The 24782-nt window shown below is 39.5% G+C and overlaps 1 protein-coding gene and 2 non-coding genes across 3 annotated transcripts in view; all 3 read right to left on the reverse strand.

Annotated features, from left to right (window-relative positions):
• PEAK1 (pseudopodium enriched atypical kinase 1) overlaps positions 1-24782 on the reverse strand; it is a 101232-nt gene that overhangs the window by 31246 nt on the left and 45204 nt on the right. The window contains exon 3 of the mRNA XM_049777577.1: positions 18033-18214. Within this exon, the coding sequence (XP_049633534.1) occupies positions 18033-18214 (182 nt within the window). The remainder of the gene's footprint in view (positions 1-18032; positions 18215-24782) is intronic.
• Positions 749-855, reverse strand: LOC125996417 (U6 spliceosomal RNA). The gene has a single exon (XR_007491264.1). It is a non-coding gene; the product is annotated as a U6 spliceosomal RNA (small nuclear RNA).
• Positions 16372-16535, reverse strand: LOC126027233 (U1 spliceosomal RNA). Its single transcript, XR_007502230.1, has one exon. It is a non-coding gene; the product is annotated as a U1 spliceosomal RNA (small nuclear RNA).

The raw sequence follows: 24782 nt of genomic DNA on the forward strand, positions 1-24782 counted from the left end.
TGTCACAAGAATGTAAAGTTAGATTTTTTTTTGTTTTTTGTTTTTTTGGGCCACACCCATTTGATGCTCAGGGGTTACTCCTGGCTAAGTGCTCAGAAATTGCCCCTGGCTTGGGGGGACCATATGGGACGCCGGGGGATCGAACTGAGGTCCTTCCTTGGCTAGCGCTTGCAAGGCAGACACCTTACCTCTAGCACCACCTTGCCGGCCCCTGTAAAGTTAGTTTAATGCCTAAAAATCAATTAAGGCAATAAAATATCAAGTAAACAGACTAAAGAAAAAAAATGTCACTTTTAGAAGACATAAGAATAACAGTTAAATCTACAAAACTCTTAAAAAAAAAGAAATAAATCTTTGTTGACCCTGGATTAGAAAATAGTTTCTTAGATATGAGAGTTAAAGCAATAATGACAACAGAAAATATAAATCAGTACTTTAAAATTAAAACATTTTTTATCAGGCTGGAGAGATGGCATGGAGTTAAGGCATTTGCCTCGCATGAAGAAGGACGGTGGTTCGAATTTCGGCATCCTATATGGTCCCCTGAGCCTGCCAGGAGTGATTTCTGAGTGTAGAGCCAGGAGTAACCCCTGAGCGTTGCTGGGTGTGACCCAAAAACAAAAACAAAAAACAAATGTATTTTTATAAGAGGATGACTTCAAGAAAGTGAAAAGACAAAGCACAGATAGAACAAAACATACACAACTCCTATATATAAGACTAGCATACAGAATTTTTTTTTAAATTTAAAAATATGGAACGCTTCATGAATTTGCGTATCATCCTTGCGCAGAGGCCATGCTAATCTTCTCTGTATCGTTCCAATTTTAGTATATGTGCTGCCGAAGCGAGCACTAACATACAGTATTTATAAATAATTTAAAGCTAAAATGAAGCTGGAGCAATAGCAAAGTGGTAGGGCATTTGCTTTGCACGCAGCTGACCAAGGATAGACCTGGGTTCTATATATACCAGCATCCCATATGGTCCCCTGAGCCAGGAGCAATTTCTGAGCACATAGCCAGGAGTAACCCCTGAGCATCTCAGGGTATGGGCCCAAAACAAAAATAGATAAATAAGTAAATAAAATTAAAATGAGCTGACTGAAAGTGTGCAAAATATTTATATAGACATTTCTTCAAAGAATGACTAAGGAAAATAAAACTAAACCTTGAACAAAAATCAGATACATGGAAAGATACCCAACATCATTATTTATTAGGAACAATGCAATTCAAAACTGTGAGACTTGGGCCCGGAGAGATAGCACAGAGGTGTTTGCCTTGCAAGGAGCCGATCCAGGACCAAAGGTGGTTGGTTCAAATCCCGGTGTCCCATATGGTCCCCCGTGCCTGCCAGGAGCTATTTCTGAGCAGACAGCCAGCAGGAGTAATCCCTGAGCACCGCCGGGTGTGGCCCAAAACCCCCCCCCCCCAAAAAAAAAAACTGTGAGACTTTACACCCACTGAGCTAGCACTAGCATAACGAGCGAGTAACAGAGAGAAAGATAGAAAAAGAGAGAGGAGCTCATACTCTGTATTACTTATGGGAATCTAAAAATGGCACGAACACTTTGGAAAACAAATTGGTAGGTACTCAAAAAGTTAAACAGAGTTGCCAAATGAAACAGCATTTCTTTTTTTTTTTTTTTTTTGGTTTTTGGGCCACACCCTGTGACGCTCAGGGGTTACTCCTGGCTATGCGCTCAGAAGTTGCTCCTGGCTTCTTGGGGGACCATATGGGACGCCGGGGGATCGAACCGCGGTCCGTCCTAGGCTAGCGCAGGCAAGGCAGGCACCTTACCTCCAGCGCCACCGCCCGGCCCCATGAAACAGCATTTCTTTTCTTTTTTTTTTTTTTTGGTTTTTGGGCCACACCCGGCGGTGCTCAGGGGTTACTCCTGGCTGTGTGCTCAGAAATAGCTCCTGGCAGGCACGGGGGACCATATGGGACACCGGGATTCGAACCAACCACCTTTGGTCCTGGATCGGCTGCTTGCAAGGCAAACGCCGCTGTGCTATCTCTCCGGGCCCTGAAACAGCATTTCTAATCTTCAAAATGTTCATATCAACGTTCCTAATAGCCAAAAAGTGAAAACAATTCAAATATCTATTAACTGATAAAGGATACATAAATGTGGTACCAGCCATACCAGAGTATTTGATATATGCTACAATCTTGAAACATGCCAAGAAGTAATTCACAGGAGACCTCATATAAAATGTTTCTACATTTATGAAATGTCCATAAGTTTACAGAGATAGCAAGTATATTAAGGATTGCTAGGGGCTAGGGGAAGTAGAGCAGAGAAATGGAGAATGACTGTCAGTGGATATGTCTGAGGTGATGAAATGTTCCAGTAATAGATACTGATGATGGCTGAATATACTGACTCATTGAATTGCTTATTTCAAAAAGGTGAGTTTTATTATAGAATACACAATTACATGTTATATATAAATGGATATCTCAATAAAGCAAATCAGCAAACCATACTACAAATCACATAAATTCAGTTTCAGTCACATCTGGCCTTTATATTGTATCCTTAACATTGCCAATGCTATAGGAACTTGGTACTTACTGAACTCTTGCTGTACTAATAAAGGCTCCCTCCCAGAGTTACCCTAGCTCGAGAAGGTGAGATGCAGTGAAACATCACTGAGCAGATCCCTCCTTTGGGATGCTGTAATAGGTGATAGTCCCTTGTTAGTTTCGTCTCTCTCATTGGCACTAGTCAATAGATCCCTATTCCCCTCCCCAAATATCAAAGCTGATCATGGTAATCCTTTACTTAAAAAATTCTATTGGTGGGCCGGCGAGGTAGCACTAGAGGTAAGGTGTCTGCCTTGCAAGCGCTAGCCAAGGAAGGACCGTGGTTGGATCCCTCCGCGTCCCATATGGTCTCCCCAAGCCAGGGGCAATTTCTGAGTGCTAGGCCAGGAGTAATCCCTGAGCATCAAACGGGTGTGGCCCGAAAAAATAAACAAAAAAAAATTCTATTGGTATAGAGAAAAGTGTCTGCTCTACTGGCAGATTAAAAGGCGGGAAGAAAATTGAGGAACTAGTGGAAGGAAATGGACATTGGCAGAGAGACTGATGTCGAAACATTGTCTCCTGAAACTTAATAATGATTAACTTCAGAATTATTTAACTCATGATGAGTAAATTTTTTTTTTAATTCTGTTTTTAAGAATGGGAGTTTAGGGTTCGGAGAGATAGCTCAGTGGCGTTTGCCTTGCAAGCAGCCGATCCAGGACCAAAGGTGGTTGGTTCGAATCCCGGTGTCCCATATGGTCCCCCGTGCCTGCCAGGAGCTATTTCTGAGCAGACAGCCAGGAGTAACCCCTGAGCAACGCCGGGGTGGCCCAAAAACAAAAAAACAAAACAAAACAAAAAAAGAATGGGAGTTTAATCCCGAATTTTCTTTGCTAAGGACAGAAAGGGAGCCTTTTATGAACTGACCTTGATAGTACCTATTTCAAAACCTTGTAGCACTTCTTACATCTTCAGCTGAATGACCAAACTGCTTGCAGTTATTCAGGTGTTCTTGTCCACTTTAAACTGTCTTTGCTCATACTGAATTTCTTATAGAAATGGTTTCCCACTGCATTAATCTCTAGGCATCTCAACTCTAAGGGGTATTTCTTATTGCACATCTCCCAGTTGACCTCTGCTTTTCTGGGACTTGAGTTTTATACTGTAAACATTTCTCTCAGAGCACTCAAACACTTGATCTAGCTCGTCTGAATTCCTATAGATTTGCTCACTGAGGGTAGATATTGCTCATTTATATATTTGGACCAAACAAAGGGAGGGAGGGAAGAAAATGAAAGAAGGGGCTGGAGAGGTAGCACAACAGTAGGGCATTTGCCTTGCATGCAGCTAATCCAGGACCAATAGTGGTTCGAATACTGGCATCTTATATGGTACCCTGTGCCTGTCCATAGTGATTTCTGAATGCAGAGCCAGGAGTAAGCCCTGAGTGCTGCTGGGTGTGACCCCAAAGTCAAAAAAACACCCACCCCAAAAGAAAAAGATGGAAGAAAATAAGAAAGGAAATAGTAAAGAAGGAAGGAGGGAGCGAGGGATGAAAGAAAGGAGGAATAAAAGGAGGAAATAAAGGACAAAGGAAGGAAGTAAAGGAAGAAAGGAGAGAGGAAAGAGTGAAGGAGGAAGGAAGGAAGGAAGGCGAAAAGGAAGGAGAGGTGGAGGAAAAAAACCCTTTCTATGTGGACACCAGGGTTGGGTTTTTGTTTGTTTTTGATTTTTGGGTCATACCTAGTGACAATCAGGGCTTACTCCTGGCTCAGTGCTCAGAGATCACTCCTGGTGGAGTTTGGGGAACATTTACAGTGCCACAGATCAAATATGGATTAGATACATGCAAGGCAAGCATTCTACCTGTTGTACTGTGACCCCTAGAAGAAGCTTTGTAGGGTACATTTTCTACCTATTTATTAAAATTTAAACAATCAAAAAATATCAAAACTATAAAAGGAAAGAAGGCTTTCAAAAACAATATTTTACAGGATGGAGCAATAGTATGGATAGTATAGTTGGCTTGCATGCAACAGGCCCAAGTTCAGTCCCTGGTACCACATACGGTCCCTTGCGCCAGAAGTGATCCCTGAGTGTGGAGCTAGGAGTAAGCCTTGAGCACAACCAGGTATGACTGACAAAACAAAATAAACTGAAAAATATTTCACAGTTGGAAACTAAGACAAGATATATTAGCTGAGCAGCTACATACACTTTATCAGTGAAATGTAAGAAAACTGACCATATCCCTTCCTACTGCCTACAGAATATCAATGCTCTCAGTATTTTTTGTTTTGCTTTGTTTTTTGCTTTTTGGGCCACACCCGGTGACGCTCAGGGGTTTCTCCTGGCTATGCGCTCAGAAATTGCTCCTGGCTTGGGGACCACATGGGAAGTAGGGGGATCAAACTGCTGTCCATCCTAGGTCTACCGCGTGCAAGGCAAATGCTGTACCTCTGCGCCACCACTCCGGCCCCAATGCTCTCAGTCTTATCTATCAAAGCTTCCAAATGAAACCGGGGACATTCCACAAACCATGCAAGTAGCTCAAGTTATTCTCCCAAGTCTAAAAGTGTTTTTTATATATTTTCTTTCCTCCAAGAAATATATGTTCTCCTAACTGAATTCCAATCATCTGGGTCAAGGTTTTAAAAGCCAGTTTCTTAGCTGTTTTTATTTTAAACTTTTAATCCTTATACATGCCTCTCAAGCCTCTGAGAACAGAAATAAGCTCAGTTTTCAGCAGGCCTGATATAAAATCACATAGTCTACATTTTTGTGGCATACCAGCTCTCTAAATAGAAAAAAAAAATAAGATTGTGTTTTAAATCATGCCTTGCTATATAGGCTGGGAAAAAGATTCATTTTGGCCAACAGGTTTGCCTAAACCACATTTAGACCTAACTTTCTCTTTTTTTAGTGCTGCTATATTTCTTCACTGTCTGCTTAAAAAAAAAACACAACTTCAATTGGTATATCATGTTCTAAAAAACAAATCATGAAAGAGGGATTAAATGGGAATAATTTAATGATATCTAAGCAAGTAAAAGCATACTTAAGATTCCTCAGGAAGAAAAATATGAACATGAGACTTTTCTCTCTTTCTTTTGGAGCGGGGTGCAGTGGTTTGGGCCACACCTGGTGGTGCTCAGGAATCTCTCCTGGCAGTGCATGGGGGACCAGAGAGTGAGTGGTATGGGATGAACTAGGACCCACTACATGAAAGTTAAGCATCTTATACTTCCTATACTATCTCTCCACCTCCTAAAGACCAACATGTTGAAGGTGAGTATAGAGTTGCAAAATATGCAACTATATTGAAACAGCAACTCTGACAAAAGAGATCTATTGAAAGGCAGATTGAAGATACACTACAGGCAACACATAGCAAATGGTTGCTTGGGACTTGACAACAGCTCTAATTTTAAATGTTAGAGATTAAAATCACTTTAAAGAGGGCCCGTTTAGGGGCTGGAGCAATAGTGCAGTGGTAGGGTGTTTGCCTTGCACATGGCTAACTCAGGACCTGGGCTCAATCCCCGGTGTCCCATTTGGTCCTTCCCCCCAGACAGGAGCGATTTCTGAGTACATAGCCAGGAGTAACCCCTGAGCATCACCGAGGTTAAAAAACCATTTAGATCTAAATGGCTTATCTAAAAAAAAAAAAAAATCTAAAAAACCATTTAGGTAGGAGCATATGTTAATGAGTACAATTAGCTCTTTATTTCAAAAAGAATGTCCTTGTCTTCCAGTGAAGATGTCCTTTCAATCAAGTTCTAGGTCTTTCCACATGCTTTCTTTCCCTTCTACTGTATATTCTCCCTTGTCAATATGGCAAACAACTTTGCTTTCAAACTGTTCAAAACCTTAGTGAGTCTTCTAGCCTCCTTTAGGCAGAGGCGTTCAGTAAACCTTTATCTGCATCAACCATCATATAAGATCCTGAGTCTTGCATATGTATCTTCCCCAAACCAGGAGTCCTTCAAGACAGTATTAATGAGGCCTGCCCCTAGCTGACCACTAGGAAAAAGTTGGTGCAAATGTGTGTAAAGAATTAAAGATCAAATAAATTAAACATATCTATTTAAATTTTAATCCCAATTTTTATCTAATTTTTTCAGGGCTCACAACAAGTAATATAGGCAAGATTGGGAAGGGAAAGATAAAAAGAAGAGATGAACATGTCCACAATGACATGCAGTTGGGTTTATGAATGTAGAGGCCACACACTACTGAACACCAGTCTTATCGGACAAGAGGGCCTCTCACAGGGTGAATCTAGAAATCATTACATCAATCCTTTGCAGCAAGCATCAGCAGCTAAGGAAAAGGATCCTAGTCTACCTAGAAGTATTAATATGCCAGTTCCACCACAGTCAAATCTAAGCACCCAGTAGCAAACTATGGGAGACGCCAATTTTATGCCAAACAATTAAAACAAAAGTTGGCTTCAAACAAACCACTTTGAGTGAGCCTCAAATAAAGAGATACACAGGCCACTTTAAAGAATGACAGAGGTGTAGCAGCTGACAGACCCAAGTTCTGGAAGATTTCATTAGTGAAAACCTAACCAAGAACAGGGTTAATTTATTTGGGGGGGGGGGGTAAGTTTTCCATTTAAGTTCAATATTACACTCTACCAACTAATTCTAGTAAAGTCAAGCTCTATAATTTAATGTAAGTAGTGTTAAAGATAGATATAGACTATAATTTCTTTTTAAACAGAAATAAGTATATTTTTAGGAAATACAATAAATGCTCAAACAAATGCTTTGGAATGTTAATCTCAGGTAAAAGAATTTTATAAAACCTAGAAAATGTATAATTTAGAATGGTTAATAGGTAATGGATTGTTTTTGTTTGGGGGCTACAATCTAAAGTGTTCTTTTTAATTTTTTAATTTTTATTGTGACCAAAGTGCATTACAAATCTTTCACTGCATCATTTATGGTACATAGTGACAATGAATGAGGGGCATTCTCACGACCAGTGCTGTCCTCCTTCTGCCCGTTCCCAGTATGCACCCCAAATCTCCCTCCTCTACCCCCCAGATTGCTAGTGCAACTGGTCTCCACTTTACAGCTGGTTGTAGATTGAGCATTTATTCCACCATCATTGGAGATAAAAAGGATAAGAAAAAAGGGAGAAAAAAAATTTGGTGACAACTACCAAAAAAAGAAAGAAGAGAGAGAAAAAAAGAAGAAAAGAAAAATGGAAGAAAAAAGAAAAATAATTGGACCTGGCAAATAAAAATAAATCTCTAAATAATAACCACAAGAGTGAAAAAGAAAGAGAAAAGTGGAAGGAAAAAGAGAAGGAAAATAAAGTCAAAAGCTAACAAATCGAAACAAAACAAGAAAAAGTATGGCTGCTGGAGTGGTAGGGTTTGGCGTTCCCCCCACTTGTTTTTTTGCATAGGCACAGTAAGCATTAGGGAAGAAAAGGAATTCCCGTGGCCTAAGAGATTCAGGGTTTCTCCATCCTTGAAGCATACCATCATGGGATCAACCCCTGGCTCCATATATACTCATTACTGCATCCCAAAGGCTTTTTTGTGATGCCAGGAAAGTTTCCTCTCGGTTGTGTGTGAGAAAATCAAGCCACTGTGGTTAGCGATCTTGATATTTACGCGGGTTATAGGTCAGGGTCTAGGATAGAGTCTCTAGGTTCTAGCAGGGGTCCTCAAACTTTTTAAACAGGGGGCCAGTTCACTGTCCCTCAGACCATTGGAGGGTCTGACTATAGTAAAAACAAAACTTATGAAAGAATTCTTATGCACACTGCATATATCTTATTTTGCAATGAAGAAACAAAACAGATACAAATACAATATGTGGCCCGCGGGTCATAGTTTGAGGACCACTGTGAGGTTCCTATCCATTGTTGTGTTCAGTCTTCTGTAACACTTGCTCCCTGTTTTCATTCAGTCCCTAAGCCGAAGCCTAGGATATTATGGATCCAAAGGTTCTGCTCAGTCTCTGTTGTCCAAGTTGGACCTCTGCAATAAGACATCTTGTTGTTGTTGTTTATGTGCCCTAGGGTAGGGTTTTCCTTATTGGTCCCAAGGTAGGTTCTGTCCAGTCACGGTTATCAAAGTCAGTTTTCTGTTGTTGGTGCTCTTATTTTTCACAGTTCAAAGGACGATATATCTTCTGATTTCCATTTAGTGTTAGGTGATGTGATAGGACAGCCCGGTCTTAGGTCAAGTTTTCCTTTCCTTGTTGTCATATCAAAACTGGCACAAGTTGGTGCCAGAGTAGTGTTATAAATCTCCCAAAGGAGTTTAGTTCCTGGTGATGTTTCCCGGAGATGTATCATTTCTATGTTGGGGATCTGGGGTTTGGGATTGGACTAACACTGTCCAATCTCCTGGGACTGGTTGTATCCACATGACACATGTTCAGGATGGAGGGCACCCTTCTGCTATAATAAGTGAGTTTTTATCCCTAGAAGATTAGATCTTGTTTCTGTGTCTATGGTTTCCCCCTTTTTTTACTGTGCCCATACAAAAACGTATGGTGTCATACTGTATTGCTGGTGCTATTCTGGGTAAGGATGACAGGCTGCACACACAGTCTCTGTTGTCTGGTTTTGTTCTGAGCTTTTATCCCAGTCAAGGCTTTTTGTACCAAGCAGCACCAAAAATGGTAAGGATAGAGGAAAAATGTATATATTAAAATAGAACAAATAAATAAAACTGAGTTAAAAAGAAAAGGTATTCGAATAAAACAAGTGGTGGGGGAGGCTACTTGTATATTTAGGAATACACATCTTAAGATGTATTGTTATACGGGTATTGAGCTTCCATAGGCAATATAAGACTCCCAATTAAGTCTTTTGATATATTCTTGTGGGGAGTAAAAGCCAAGGTACTTTTTGATTCACAGGCCTTGGAATTGAGTTTGAGAGATGCTTTGCTGCATTACGAGACCATATAGTGTCTGAGCTGGGGGTTATGCTGAGGCTGATTCCTGTATCGTGCAACAGTCCACAATTTGGTGGGGGTGAGAGGGGCCATCAAGCATGAGTCAGCAGGCGTGCTGGTTGTAGTTCTTTGCCAAGGCATGAGAACAGGGACCCAGAGGGTGTCTTTCACTGAGAAGCTGGAAGGTGGTCTGTTGGGGCAGGAGGTCAATCTTGGTGCCTACCGAGTTAGGAACTGAGGGTAAAGAGGGTTAAATTAGGGAAAGATAACAGATCAGGATTGGGAGATGAGGGGATAGAAGAGACACAGGGGTAGGGGAGAGGCAATACATGCCAGGAGCTATATACAATATATATGTATATATATGTATATATATATATGTATATATATATATATATATATATATATATGAATTGTTTGTGATTTCGGCTTGGAGTCAGTACGGAAAGTTATATCCATAAAGACTGAATTTAAAGATCTATTTGAGTGTTATCCTCCAAATCTTTGGTGTTCTGTTTCCTTTCCTAGGAACTGTCTAGAATAAAGAACATTTTTAGATAATGCTTAAAAAGTATATTTGTGCCTGTGTGGTTAAGAAAATGAGTATTAGTAAGAAAAGACACCACTGCAAGGGGTCCAGTATGAATACAGGACGAGTTTCCCTCCTCCCCCTCCCCCTAGAGCCCAGTTGCCAGACGTGGCCCTGAAGACCAGTTTGGCATGGGGGGATTTCGGTCTCCTGGACTAAGTGGTCAGCCCAGGAGGCCATTGGCCAGCTGTCTGCCCAGATTCCCAGCCATACCCATAGGAGAGGAGCAGGAATCCTGGCATGTAGGATCATCTGGGTCCAGCCTCCTTCTCCAGTACGAAAAACATGGGTTTGCCTCCTCCCCATCCCCCCAGAGCTCAGATGCCAGGCCTGGCCTTGAAAGCCAGCCTGGCTTGGGGGGCTCTCGGTCTCCAGGACTAACTGGTCAGTCCTGGAGGCCTTTGGCCAGCTGTCTGTCCAGATTCCCAGCCTTGCCAGTAGAAGAGGAGCAGTAATCCTGGCATGTGGGATCTTCTGGGTTCAGCTGCAGCCTTTCCTCCAGTTTGAAAAAGCATAGGATTGGAGTTTCCCTCCTCCCCCCTCCTCCCAGAGCCCAGTTGCCAGACGTGGCCCTGAAGACCAGTTTGGCATTGGGGATCTCAGTCTCCTGGACTAAGTGGTCAGCCTAGGAGGTCATTGGCCAGCTGTCTGCCCAGATTCCCAGCCATACCTGTAGGAGAGGAGCAGGAATCCTGGCATGTGGCTCAATAGTGTTCTTGCCTATGTGCTTGGGAGATCATGTGGTGCCAAGGAATGAACCCAACTGCATGCAAGGCATGAGCTCAAACTATTGAACTTTCTCTCTAGTCCACTAACAAACTTTTAATAATCACTTTTCTTTTCAAAAAAGCTGTAATTTATGGTGACATAAGTCTAATATAGAACATCAAGCCCAGAAATTCAATGACATTCCTTTATGAATACTTGCCTCCTCAAATTTAGTTGCTGATGATGATTCATATCTGCTAAAAGAACTAGAGACAGAAACCTGTTTTACTTCAGTGTTTAAAGGGTGAGCTTTAAAGATATGCTTCCAGTAATATTTTAAAATGTGGGTGTTTTCTTGGGAGAACACACATAAAGAAAACTGAGGCAAAGATTATAGAAATCCTTAATTAGGAAGCCCCAAGTTATACCCCATGTCAGAAAAAAAATCCAGCTAATTAGAGGAACACATGAAAAGGGATTTAAAATGCTCTACACCAATATTTCTTTTTTTTCTTTCTTTCTTTCTTTCTTTCTTTTTTTTTTGGGGTTTTTGGGCCACACCCGGCGATACTCAGGGGTTACTCCTGGCTGTCTGCTCAGAAATAGCTCCTGGCAGGCACGGGGTATCATATGGGACACCGGGATTCGAACCAACCACCTTTGGTCCTGGATCGGCTGCTTGCAAGGCAAACGCCGCTGTGCTATCTCTCCGGGCCCTACACCAATATTTCTAAGCAGAGCTTGAGTCCTCTAGAAATTTTACTACTTCAAATGCAGGGACTGAGGAAATGGCTCTAAGGGCTAGATGGGATGCTCTGCATGTTAGAGCCCATTAATCTGATGCCCATAACCCCACAGCCACTTGAATACCACCCAGATGCACTGAATATAGAATTGCCCATGAGGAACACTGGTAGGGTAATGCCACCAAACCTCCTCTTTTTTTTGGGAGAATGCTGTGTATCACACCTGATGGTGTTCATGGTTTACCCCCGACTCTGTTCTCAGGTATCAGTCCTGGAGAGGCATAGGGTTATATATTTGATGCCAGGAACAGAACCTAGTTCAGCTGCATGCAGACAAGTGCCCTACCGACTATACTATCTCTCCAGACCTCCAAACAAAAACTGATGCAAAAGGGGATGGAAGGATAGTACAGGAGGTAGGGCATTTGACTTGCACCTTGGTGATGTTGGTTTAATCATTGCCACACCATTTATTCCTTGGAGTCCTTCAGGAGTAGTCCCTGAGTGCATGGCAGATGTGGCCCATAAACAAACAAACAAAAAATAATGCAAAAGACAATTTTGGTTCATTCATTGAAACATTTGTTATACTTGTTCAAACTGTTAGCATTTAAACATGTGTAATTGAGATAATGTGTAGATTATAAGGAGCAAGTAAAAAAAAATCTGTGGAGTAAGGAAGAGTTGATATTTTCCTTAAAATCAATGTACAGAATACTTAGTTACAAAGAAACTGAGCAGTATTCAAGTTATCAACTTATTCTCAGCAGTATGGATTATAAGCTCCTGATTTTAACAGACATAAAATCTGTAGTCAGGTATACCACCTGAAACATAAATGATATTTTTTTCTAGAAAATTTGAGCTATACATTGAGGAAATACTGATGACTTATTTTAAAAGAAATGTTTTTACCATTTCTTTTGGAAATCATTTTGCTTAGCAAATACCCTGATAAATTTATAATGGAATAAGGTATTACAGACCATAGTTATGGTCACAGATCTCTTATCACCTGTTCAGTGTAGTAATATTTTTTTTTAAATATAAATTTTTATTTAAGCACCATGGTTAAAAGCATGCTTGTAGTTGGGTTTCAGTTATAAACACAATACTCCCTTCACCAATGAAACATTCCCACCACCAAAGCCCCCCATCTCCCCCACCCATCTGAATTCACGACAGCATTCTACTTCTCTCATTCTTTAACACTGTCATGCTAGTTGTTAGTGTACTTATTTCCCTAAAAGAATTCACCACTCATTGTGATGAGCTTCAAATTGTGAGCCGGTCCTTCCAGCCCTTCCAGTCCTTAATTCTATTGTCTCTGAGCCTTTACAGTAATGTCTTTAATTTTTCTTAAAACCCATAGATGAGTGATACTATTCTGAGTCTATCTCTCTCCCTTTGACTTATTTCACTCAGCATAATAGATTCCAAGTACATCCATGTATAGGAAACACTCTTGGCAGGGCTCAAGTGACCACATGGGGGTGCTGGGGATCAAACCTGGTTGGCAGTGCACAAGGCAAGCATACTATATACTGTGTTATCTCTCTGACCCATTAAGTTGTATTTTTATAACATTTTATAAAACTAGTTATGTAACAGTTAACAGATCAATATTCTATTAATGTTTTCTGCCCAAGTGTTGACTGTTTTTTTTTTTTATTTTTGGTTTTTGGGTCACAGCCGGCAGCGCTCAGGGGTTACTCCTGGCTCCAGCTCAGAAATTACTCCTGGAAGGCTCGGGGGACCATATGGGATGCCAGGATTCGAATCAATGACCTTCTGCATGAAAGGCAAATGCCTTACCTCCATGCTATCTCTCTGGCCCCGTGTTGACTGTTCTTAATAGAATCTTGAAAAAGCAGTTTTAAATTTCTATTTTAACATATCATTTTCTAATTTTATCAATTATTTGTAGACCTACGCTCATTTTCAGTTAATTTTTCCATGTGGTGCTAAAGAAGGTTTTAAGTTCATTTTTTGCATCTCATGTCTATTTATATCAATACTCTTTGCTAGAAGATTTGTGGGGTTTTTTTTGAGGGGGGGTCACATCTGGCAACACTTAGGAGTTACTTCTGGCTCTGTATTTAGAAGTCATCCCTGGCAGGCTCTGGGAACTATATGGGATGCTGGGATTAGAACCAGGGTCCGCCCTGTGTTGGTCACAATGCAAGGCAAATGCCTTACCGCTGTTATTGCTCCGGCCCCTAGAAGATTATTTTTATATTGCATTGTCTCCTAATAAATTAACTGGCAATTAGCAACAACTAGAAGGGTAAAAGAGTTTGATAAAAACAGAGAGTAGGGACCGGAGAGATAGCATGGAGGTAGAGCATTTGCCTTGCATGCAGAAGGACAGTGGTTCGAATCCCGGCATCCCATATGGTCCCCCGAGCCTGCCAGGAGTGATTTCTGAACATAGAGCCAGGAGTAACCTCTGAGTGCTGCCGGGTTATGACCTCTCCCCTCAAAAAAAAAAAAAAAACCCAACAAAACCTGAGAGTAGCCATAAAAAGGATTTACATTTGCATAATATTGAGTATTTTGGTGCATTAAAATCATGTATTTTTTCACTTTTATTAAGGTCTTTAAATTCTTTTTGCAATGATTTGTATCTTACACATACGTTCTACATATTTTGTTAGATGTATTTTATGGCTGTAAGGATGATGTAATAATGTGTATTTCGTACTTTCATTTTTGTATTGTTGGAAGTATGCAAAAATCCAATACTGATTTGCTATACTGACATGTATATTATAACTTTGATAACCCTATTTTGGGGGGTTTATTATTTTATTTTTTGTTTATGGGCTACAACTGATAGCGCTCAGGGGTATATTCCACGCTTCTCAGTTTATAAAATTATTGGGGTCAACCCCAAGTTACTACTTAGCTATTAATTTCCTAGCACAATAAAACTTTTTCCAAGAAGCAAATAACCCTATGGAGTCAAGTGCTACTTCGTATTACAGGAAAACAAGACAACAGTTTATAAACATCACATTTTTTATTTAATTTTAGTTTTGGTTTCTGGACCACACCCAGCAGTGCTCAGGACTTACTCTTGGCAACCACTTCTGGATGGGTCTGGGGGGGCAATCAGGGATGCCAGGGATTGAAGCTGGGTTGGCTACATGCAAAACAAAAGCCTAACCCACTGTTCTGTTGCTCTAGCCATGCCTCACATACTTTTTTTTTGACTTTCAAAGATTTTATTAATTGAGGTGAAGCTATGTTACATAGCAATACAACAAAGTAACATTACTATAACATTGTTAACTAATATAAAAGGAAACAAAAACACTTTTTGTTTTATCTTTTTGGTTTTTGGGTCACACCCGGCAGAGCTCAGGGGTTACTTACTCCTGGCTTATGCTCAGAAATCGCCCCTGGCAGGCACAGGGGACAATATGGGATGCCAGGATTCGAACCACTGTCCTTCTGCATGCAAGGCAAACACCTTACCTCCATGCTATCTCTCCGGCCCCCAGACACTTTTTCTTTTAATAGCAATTTTTCCCTTTACCACTTTTTAATTGTGGTATCTTGGTTTACTAAACTGTTAATGAATCTTTCAAGCATACTTTTTTTGGGGGGGCCACACCCGGTGGTGCTCAGGGGTTCCTCCTGGCTGTCTGCTCCGAAATAGCACCTGGAAGGCACGGGGGACCCTATGGGATGCTGGGATTCGAACCAACCACCTTTGGTCCTGGGTCGGCTGCTTGCAAGGCAAACGCTGCCGTGCTATCTCTCTGGGCCCTTTCATGCATACTTTTAAAAGTAAAACAAGTCAAGAGAAAGTTGTTTTGTTGATGGGGTATTTCTAATCTAGTCTCCTATTTATTTATTTTGTTTGTTTTTTGGTACACACCTGGCAGTGTCAGGACTTACTCTTGGCTCTGTTTTAAGGGATCACTCTTTTGGAGGCTGGGGAGCATATATAGAGTGGGGGACCAAGCCTGGGCCTACATGGCAAGGCAAGCGCCTTATCTGCTGTACTATCTCTCCAGCCTTCTTTTTGTATTCTAAGTAATTGTGTCTCAAAGCATATTACTAAATATGAAAATAAAAAAAACCACTAGAAATGTTATTTAAATTTTCCCCACTATTTTACAACCATTATAGTTCAGTACCAAGGGCCAATTGGATTTCAATCTTCATTCTCATATGTTTATGACCTTAAATAAGGAATAATGACTTAATTTTCTCAACTGAAAAATTGATGTATTTTGGATCATAATTCCTAAGGTTTTGTGAAAACTGAATAAATCAATATAAAAGGCAATTAAAATATTCATAAAATAAAATATTTAGCGATGTACTATAGCAATGTACTATTTTTTCTACTAGCCTATATTATACAGGTGACAGTAAGATAAAAAATTAAATTTTTTTGGGTCACACCCAGCAGTGCTCAGGGGTTACTCCTGGCTCCATGCTCAGAAATTGCTCCTGGCAGACACGGGGGACCATATGGGACGCCAGGATTCAAACTGATGACCTTCTGCATGAAAGGCAAACACCTTACCTCCATGCTATGTCTCCGGCCCCAGAAAATTAATTTTAACTGATATTGACTAATGGGTACTCTTAAAGAAGAGATGCTATTAAATACCACATAATCTATAAAATTAGAATGACTACATTCTACTGATAATACCACAAAAGAAATGTTAATGTAGAATATTTGATATATAATTCCTGATATTATTGTCCTGATGTCCTAAGGATGTTAAATAAATAATGCATTTTAAAAATTTATAATATACCTAATAAAATATCAAATAATGGAAATAGTTCAATATGCTGATTGGACACATAGTCTTTTTTAATTTTTTTATTTTTTATAGGGGAGAGTGCGAATGCAGTCCCCCACTACCACAAATTATGCAGTCGAGTTTCCCACATTTGGGGAAATCGCAGGGGTCAGCACATCCGGAGTGCAATGGATAAGCCTCACCCTGGGGAAACAACCTTTGTGATCATGGTATCTCCCCTGCCAGGTAAGTATGGACACATAGTCTTAATAAACTGAAATATATGCAGGATGGTTGCTTGGATAAACTATAGTCAGTTCTTCCCCACCCATAAATCATAGAGGGTTCTAGAATTTATCAGACTTTGAAGGTTTTATTTTCAGAAATGGGCTTGTTATGATTGAGAACATATCACAATATTTCTCCTGTAAGTACTTTGATTTTTGGCTTTATTGAGAATTCTCTTATTTCCAAATAGACTAGCTTATCTGATTTTTTTTCTTTTTATAATAGTCTGGAAAATAAAGACAAAGAAAGAGATCAAGAAAGTAATGCTCTGGTATTAGACACTACAAATTTGCTATAGTATAGGAGTTGGTCAGTGTACTTAAGAGTTTTCTGCATGTGCCTGTGCTAGTCACCTCTCCCAACTTCCTCTGGAAGTAGATTCAGAAATCTTGTTGAGCCCAAGCTTTGTTTCTTTGTTTGGAGGAAGGAAACTGTGTGACATACATAAGGGGGAAAGACAGGTCAGACATCATTGGGTATCAAGGAAGAAGAGTGATGATGATGATTAGAAAATTGAAGGAACTGTTGCTTTGGCAGATACTGAAGTTATCTAGCTCAACCCTCTTCACAGTGCAGCATTTTCCTTCACTCTTCTTTGAGAAATGGCCTTTCAGCCTCTGCCTAACCTTGGGATAGATTAATGTCTTTAGATTATTCATAGCTAATTAACCTCTAAGTCCTAAGTATTTTCCCTCTTAAATAGCTCAGTTCTGTCCAGTGTTTCCCCTCACTATCGTAATAGAAGCCTCTTACCCCTTAAGTTGTCCTTTGTACATCCCTAATAACTACCAGAAAATTTATCTCCAATTCATCCTCACAAAGTAGCCTGCAGAGTGGACATTCTACAACATCAAATCGAACCCATCACTTCTCCATTTAGAACCCTTTGGTGGTTTGTTCTCACATTGAGCAGAGCATCTAAAGTTTTCGCCTGAAAAGCATTACCTTGCCTGACTTCTCAGTTTATATTTCAATAGCACTACAGGGTTGTTCAACATACTACATTCAACATACTACTGTTCATGTTGCTGCCTCTTGTCAGAATATTCTCCCTTCCTCAAAACCAACTAACTCAGTTTAGAAATTATCTGCAGAAAGACATTCTTGACCTTCATCTGTGTAACATAAACAAGTATTCTGTATGTGCCCCTATTACTGCATTTATCATATTATACCGAAGTCATTATCAAGCTTATCTCTTTCCCTCCAAGTGAAGCCCTCAAAGCAGGAACCATGTCAGAATTTAGCAGATGGTACAGGGTTCCTGGTAGCAGGTGTTTAATACATGCTTAATTAACAACAGGATATTTTTCTAAGTTAAATTTATAATTCCAACTGTATAACTGCTCCATGGAGCAATACACATGCTTTCTACAGGGAAACACAACATATTTGGCTAGTGCACTAAAATATTTTTAAAGGCAGAGTTTAAATGATAAAGTATATATGACACCTGGACTTACCTAAATTGCTGTATGTTGCACTACAGGGATTCAGGTCCACAGGCTCTGAAATGTCCTTTTCTTCCTCCCCTTCCAGTTTGGTCAAAGGCAATCCTGGTGTGACAGAAGCATCCCCTCCACCATCTTGCTTCACAAGTACAGTTCTTGGGTCCCGAGGAGAAAAATCCTCTGTCACTTCATGGGGCACATAGCTAAAACAGATTAGATCCTAGTCATACTGGTATTCAATTTAGGCACACAATTTATGTATAAGGTAGGCATAAATGTGCTACAAATGTAATAATTGCCCCCAGAGTCACAATAATGGGTCACGAGTCCCAACATATTTATCTGAATATCAGGCTGTCGGTAATGCAGGCTGATCTTTCTAAGTATCTCATTCATTCATATTGAAAATCCAGTTTTGTTGAGGCAGTATGGTAGGTTCAGAAAGAAGCTTGAGAATAACAGTCAAGGTGTAAAACTTTTATTTTACGTAGGAGGTGGTGATGGTAGTGGCAGAGGGAGTTGAATGGTTAAAGACAAATATACCCAAATATTTGGTAAATAAGCAGATTGAGTATAGACAGTTTCATTACTATAGAAAGTATTAAATATTTATAGTATTTAACATATAATATATGCTATTTACTATGTGTTAAATATTTATTAAAGTAGTTAGGAAAGAATTATTAATAAAATTGAGATTAGATTACCTAAATAAGGAAGTTAAGCAACTGTGTAATAGATAAGACAAATTGGGGCCAGAAAGGTCTTTTGAAGACAAAAGTGTCAACCTTTTTCTGAGTGTGCACCTTACAAGGCAAAAGGAAAAGAAAGCTCCTCATTCTTCTTGATCTTATCTATAAGGTGAATCAGAAACATACAGTCAAGAATATTCCAGAGTATGATCACCCATAATGTTTTGTGTTCTCAATCTTATCTTAATCTTAGTACTGCCTTCTTATTGCTTGTAGCAATTATTTTCATTCTTCCCCACATTCTGAACTGTCAATTCTATTGCTCAAAAAAGTATGAAGCTATAAAATACTTTCAGATATTTGAAAGTCATTATAAATATTGCTAGAAAAAAAACGGCCTAGTTAGAAAATCTCATTGAATTGATCAATTAAGTAAATTTGAAGTCAGCCATATTTAGTGGTTTCGGTGTCTCCTGAAAGTGTTCCTATTAAAGCTAGGTTCCAAAGAGGGTTAACGGAGATGGAAGTCAATGGGTCTGGAAGTACATGGGAAAGGAAAAACAGACAAGGAAGATCTATGGGCATTGCATTGTCTTAATTTAAATTACACTCATATCTTTACCAACTCTATCTCTTTAGTGTTTTATGGGATGTGGATGAATACACCTGGTGGTACTCAGGGGCTACTCTCAGCTGAGTCTTCAGGGAGTAGTCCTAGTGGAGCTTAAATGAATTGCACTTCAAACCCTATTCTCTATCTCTCTGTGCCCTTTCCCTTTTTATGTGCAAATAGAAAGAAGGAAACATTTTTCCATATTATTACATGTCATTTCTAGATTTCCAATAGGCAGTGAGCTATGATGACATTTTCAAGTTTTTAAAAGTGATTTTAGGGGGCTGGAGTGATAGCACAGCGGATAGGGCATTTGCTTTGCATGTGTCCAACCCAGGTTCTATCTCTGGCATCCTATATGATCTCCCAAGCCTGCCAGGAGTGATTTCTGAGCACAGAGCCGGGAGAAACCCCTGAGAGCCACCGGGTGTGGCCCCCAAACAAACAAGCAAACAACAAAGAAAGTCGTACTTGGTTTGATCATGTGTCAGCAGACCATCTATCACCTCTTGATTTGAGTGAGCAGATCTAAAGGAAAAGGAATAGCTTCTTATCAATCTTTCAGTGTGGAAATTTTGCATGTGACTGAACAGAAAAAGAGGACTTATGAAATCTTCTGGATGTATAACTTTAAAAATATTTTTTTCAAAGCTGGCAGAGCCAGAGGTATCTCTATTGAGAAAAAGCAATGAAGTGGAGGTTCTGTTACAAGGTCTGGTTTTGAGGTTTTTTGGGAGATTGTTGGCAAGGTGGGAAGAAATCACTACTATGAAACAATAGGGTAGTGTATGCAAAGGAGTCCTCAACAGTAAAGTATGATGTGTTATAATTGGCTGCTCTAGGTCATCAATTCAAGAGGAACTCCAAACAATGCTGGCTCCTCATAATATGGAGCCTCATGAAATAAATGTAACTTGAAGGGGCATCTACAATGCCAAGTGACTCTTTAGGCAGGCAGTAGCAGGCACCACTTAGTGTCAAGACTATAAATAACATAGCAAGACTCTGGAAACAGCCAAGATACCCTTCAACAGATGAATGGCTAAAGAAACTGTGGTACATATACACAATGGAATATTATGCAGCCGTCAGGAGAGATGAAGTCATGAAATTTTCCTATACATGGATGTACATGGAATCTATTATGCTGAGTGAAATAAGTCAGAGAGAGAGAAAGATGCAGAATGGTCTCACTCATCTATGGGTTTTAAGAAAAATGAAAGACATTCTTGCAATAACTTTCAGACACAAAAGGAAAAGAGCTGGAAGTAACAGCTCACCTCATGAAGCTCACCACAAACAGGGATGAGTTTAGTTAGAGAAATAACTACATTTTGAACTATCCTAATAATGAAAATGTACGAGGGAAATAGAAAGCCTGTCTAGAGTACAGGCGGGCGTTGGGTGGGGAAGAGGGAGATTTGGGACATTGGTGATGGGAATGTTGAACTGGTGATGGGTGGTGTTCTTTACATGACTGAAACCCAAACACAATCATGTATGTAATAAAGTTGTTTAAATAAAAAATATTCATAAATACAATTAAAAAAAGACTATAAGTATTACAAGTAGTTATCAATAAACTTCCAGAGAAGGAAAAGGATCTTTGCTGGCAGAAAGTTAATATAAACCATTTTCTGATTTCTAAGCAATAAATATAAAATGATTAAAATATCAAAACTCCTTAAGAGGAAGATTATTAAACTCCAGACATTCTTTTATTATAAAGTCAACTCGAGTGGTTTCCTTAAGAAGCTGTTTCTAGGTTCCTAATTTCTGTAGTCTCTGCTTTCAGCTCTTTTCTTTCTTCCTTCAGTTTCCTCATTATTTCTAAAAGAAAGCTTTCTTTTCTATTTGTCAAAAAGTATTGGTGAAAAGCTTATTCAGAAACCATGACTACCCTGGTGTGCCTGTTTGCCTTCCAGGGAATAGGTTATTTATAATAAGCCCCAGATACTGTGAAAGCCACTCAAAGAGCTGTGCCAATCATTTGTGAGCAATTCCTTGAGCTTATGAGCCTGTTTCCACATATATGAAATGTAGGACTGTACTCTTAAGGGCTTCTCACAACAAAATATGGAACCTAAAGAAGAAATATTTAAGACTCACCCACTGTACTCACTCATACAATTCCCCATTAGAGGAAAGTCTACAGGGTCTTCTTCAGTCTGTTAATTATGTTCTGAAGCTCTGATGAACTATAGATCCCACTGAATTCTGGAAAACTACAAGTTGGGTAAGATACAAGAGGCTCAAATTCTGCACCTTACTTTACACACTGCACCTTGACCTTTACCTTAGGGGTTTGTCTGGGAACTATGCCAGATTACCTTTGAGGAACTAAGCAAAATAAAAGACAGTTTTATTAACTCTTTAAGTACAACTTATATTTTATGTTTTTTTTCTTTGTGGCCACACTTGGCAATGCCCAGGGGCTACTTTCCACTCTGTACATGGTGGTACTCCTGGTGGTACTGTGGGGACCATGTGATGCCAGGGATTGCATTTTGGTTTTCTGCATGCACATCATATGCTTACCTTGCTGACCCTCTCATAAAGATTAACTTTCTTTAAAATTAATGTACTGGTATATTAAATTAGCAACTAAATTAAAAGCCAATTTATGGAACTATGCAAAAAGTTGGAGAGTAAGAACACATGAATGTTAAGATGTTTAATTTGCAGTTACAATGATAGGAATAGGAAGAACTCAAAAATAGCAACAGCAGTGTATCACATAGTTTGCTTTTGGGCCCGAATTGGCCAAACATTCAGGGGACCATATGCTGTGATTGAATCCAGAACCCAGGCACCCTATCATTCTGACTTGAAACGTGAGGGAAAAGTAACTCTTTGTCTGCAGTGGAAAAAAGAGAGGGGACAGAGAAATAGAGATTTGAAATTTCTAGCTTAATTGTGGAAATATACCGTGATTTTTTAAAAAGTGAAAAGGTACTAAAGACAGTAATAGATAATAGATAAGGCTGAACTATCACTATGCATGAACAACAAAAACTGTCCAGGAAGGAATAAAAATCTCTGGACATGAAAAAATCCCTCCAGCAGTGTTCAGGAAACCATATGCCATGCCAAGGATTGGACCCAGTTGGCAAAGTGCAAGGAAAATGCCTTATTTGCTGTATTATTCCTCCAGAACCTGGGTATATCAAATTTATACAGACCTGAGAGTGCCAACTTTTGAGGGAGGGAATAGTGAGGAATGATGAGGATGACTGGAATAACACAGGAGCACAGGTAGGGTCTGTGAGGTGGCAAAAGGAGTATGAACCTAAACCATAACAGGCAACCAATAAATAGTGGAAGGTTGGATGGTGAGAAAGGTCAGAACAGAGGGAAAATAGTTTAGAGGATTCTGAACACTTTGCTAGTGGTGGTTACATGGAGCAACTTTGTACATCAGAAGTCTAAACTCAAACACTATTACCTAAACCACAATAATAACATAGTTTAAAAATACTATAAATTTATAAAGGGATATAATTTCTTAACATTTCTTTTAACATTTTTCATATTTATATATAAATTCAGAAAGCTCTCCCGACTAGTAAGTGATAATTTTCAAAATAAAGGTATTTTTTCCTAAAATACCACTACCACCTCATTGGGAAATGTGTTACTTATTTAATTTTGATTTTGGAGTTACATCTGGCAGTACTCAGTGGCTATTTCCGGTTCTAGGGCTGGCCATGGTTGGTGGACTATATGTTGATGCCTGGGACCTCAACTCATGTACTATCTCTCTGGATCACAATGAGAAATGTTGAAAGTAATCATGAAAAAAACATCAAAATGAAAAGGAAGAACCTAGAGATAGCACAGGGGCGAAGGTGCTTATGTTACACCCAGTGCTCCAGTTAGAATCCTTGGCATCATACATACACATAGTCCCCTGACTACTGCTAGGGGCACTCCTGAGCTCTGAGGCAACAAGAGTCCCTGAATCTCCAGGTTAGGTCACCTGGCACCCCAACACAAATAAACAAACAACGAGAATAAAGAGCATTCAGGAAGGTGCTTGGGGAACCATGTGGTACCTTGGACAGAACCTGGTCACACAATATGCAAAGCCTACACTCCAGCCCTTTGAGCTATCTTCCAAGTCCCATAAAAATGCTCTGAAATAAAATTACAAAAACATCCATTATAATTTCTCATACACCATCTCTTTAAAGAGCAAGTAATGCTAGGGTATATAACTTTTTTAATAATAAGTACACTTCGACTTTTGTTACTATAAAACAGAACTGTTAACTTTACAAAGGACCCACAAAAAGAAGTTTTACTGAAATTCAGATTGCAATAATCCTTAGTTCTATAATGCAGTGGAGACTGTTAATAACTATGACACGGTCATCTACCAAACTGGGTTACACTGTGACTTAGAATAGTCTTTTCCAGAACCCTACACATCTGTTTGCTTTCATTAGGGCATATAATGCACACCTGACTATATCAACTTATCACTTATGACCAGTTTCTAATTGAGATTTGGTATGTTTGAATTGATACTCCAAAGAAATTAAATCACAAAAACATCTCATTTTTATGAATATGGAAAATGAACTGAAGTGTTCAAAGGAAACTAACTTTGTTACAGAATTGTCCATAATACAAATGAATCCCTCAGTGAGGTCACAGATCACCCATCTGCACAGATCACCGTCTGCAATATTAATATGTATTCAAAGCTGCAGAAACAATCTTCTGCCGGAAGCTCACTTGGCTTACCCAACTGGGAGGATTAATCATTACACCATCAAATGAAATAATCCTTTTTCTTTCCTGGCAAATTTGTTCAGGAAAGAATTTTAGGAAAATTCAGTTAAATGTCTGACAGCACTTTAAAAAAAGGGCAAATCAAATTCCACATGAGAACACATTAAAGGTCTTTACATATCCAAGAATTACCACTTTTAGCTCAGCTTTATCTTCTAGTTCAACCACCTTTATTCAGCTTCAGAAGAGACAGTAAATGACATCAGGCTTCTATAGAAACCATCTGCTTCTTGGAACAGTGATGCTCTAAAATCCCACTTGCTAGCTCTCACCAGCAGTGACATCTGTCTAGTCTAGTTACCCAAGTCAAATAATATACAAATGCATGAATTTTTATTTTTGTACTTTTAATTTTTTGTTTTGAGGCCACACCCAGCGGTGCTCAGGGCTTAGTCCTGGCTCTGTGCTCAGGGATCTCTCCTGGTGGGACTGGGGAATCATAGATGGCTGCTCACAAAGACAAGGCATTGCTTGCTTGTAGAATCTCCTCAGTCTCAGATGTGTGATTTTTAAAATCTCCTTTTAACCCTGAAAATTAGTTTAAAGCGCATCAAAAATAGTGACCCATGGGTTTGCTACTGATTTCCAGAGTTACTTATTTCTGGAGTTGCTCGGGGTAACAGAGCTTTTGGAAAATGGGATGAGCACTGACACGTGAGG

The sequence above is a fragment of the Suncus etruscus genome, chromosome 1, assembly GCF_024139225.1.
Source record: "Suncus etruscus isolate mSunEtr1 chromosome 1, mSunEtr1.pri.cur, whole genome shotgun sequence".
NCBI classification, from domain to species: Eukaryota; Metazoa; Chordata; class Mammalia; order Eulipotyphla; family Soricidae; genus Suncus; species Suncus etruscus.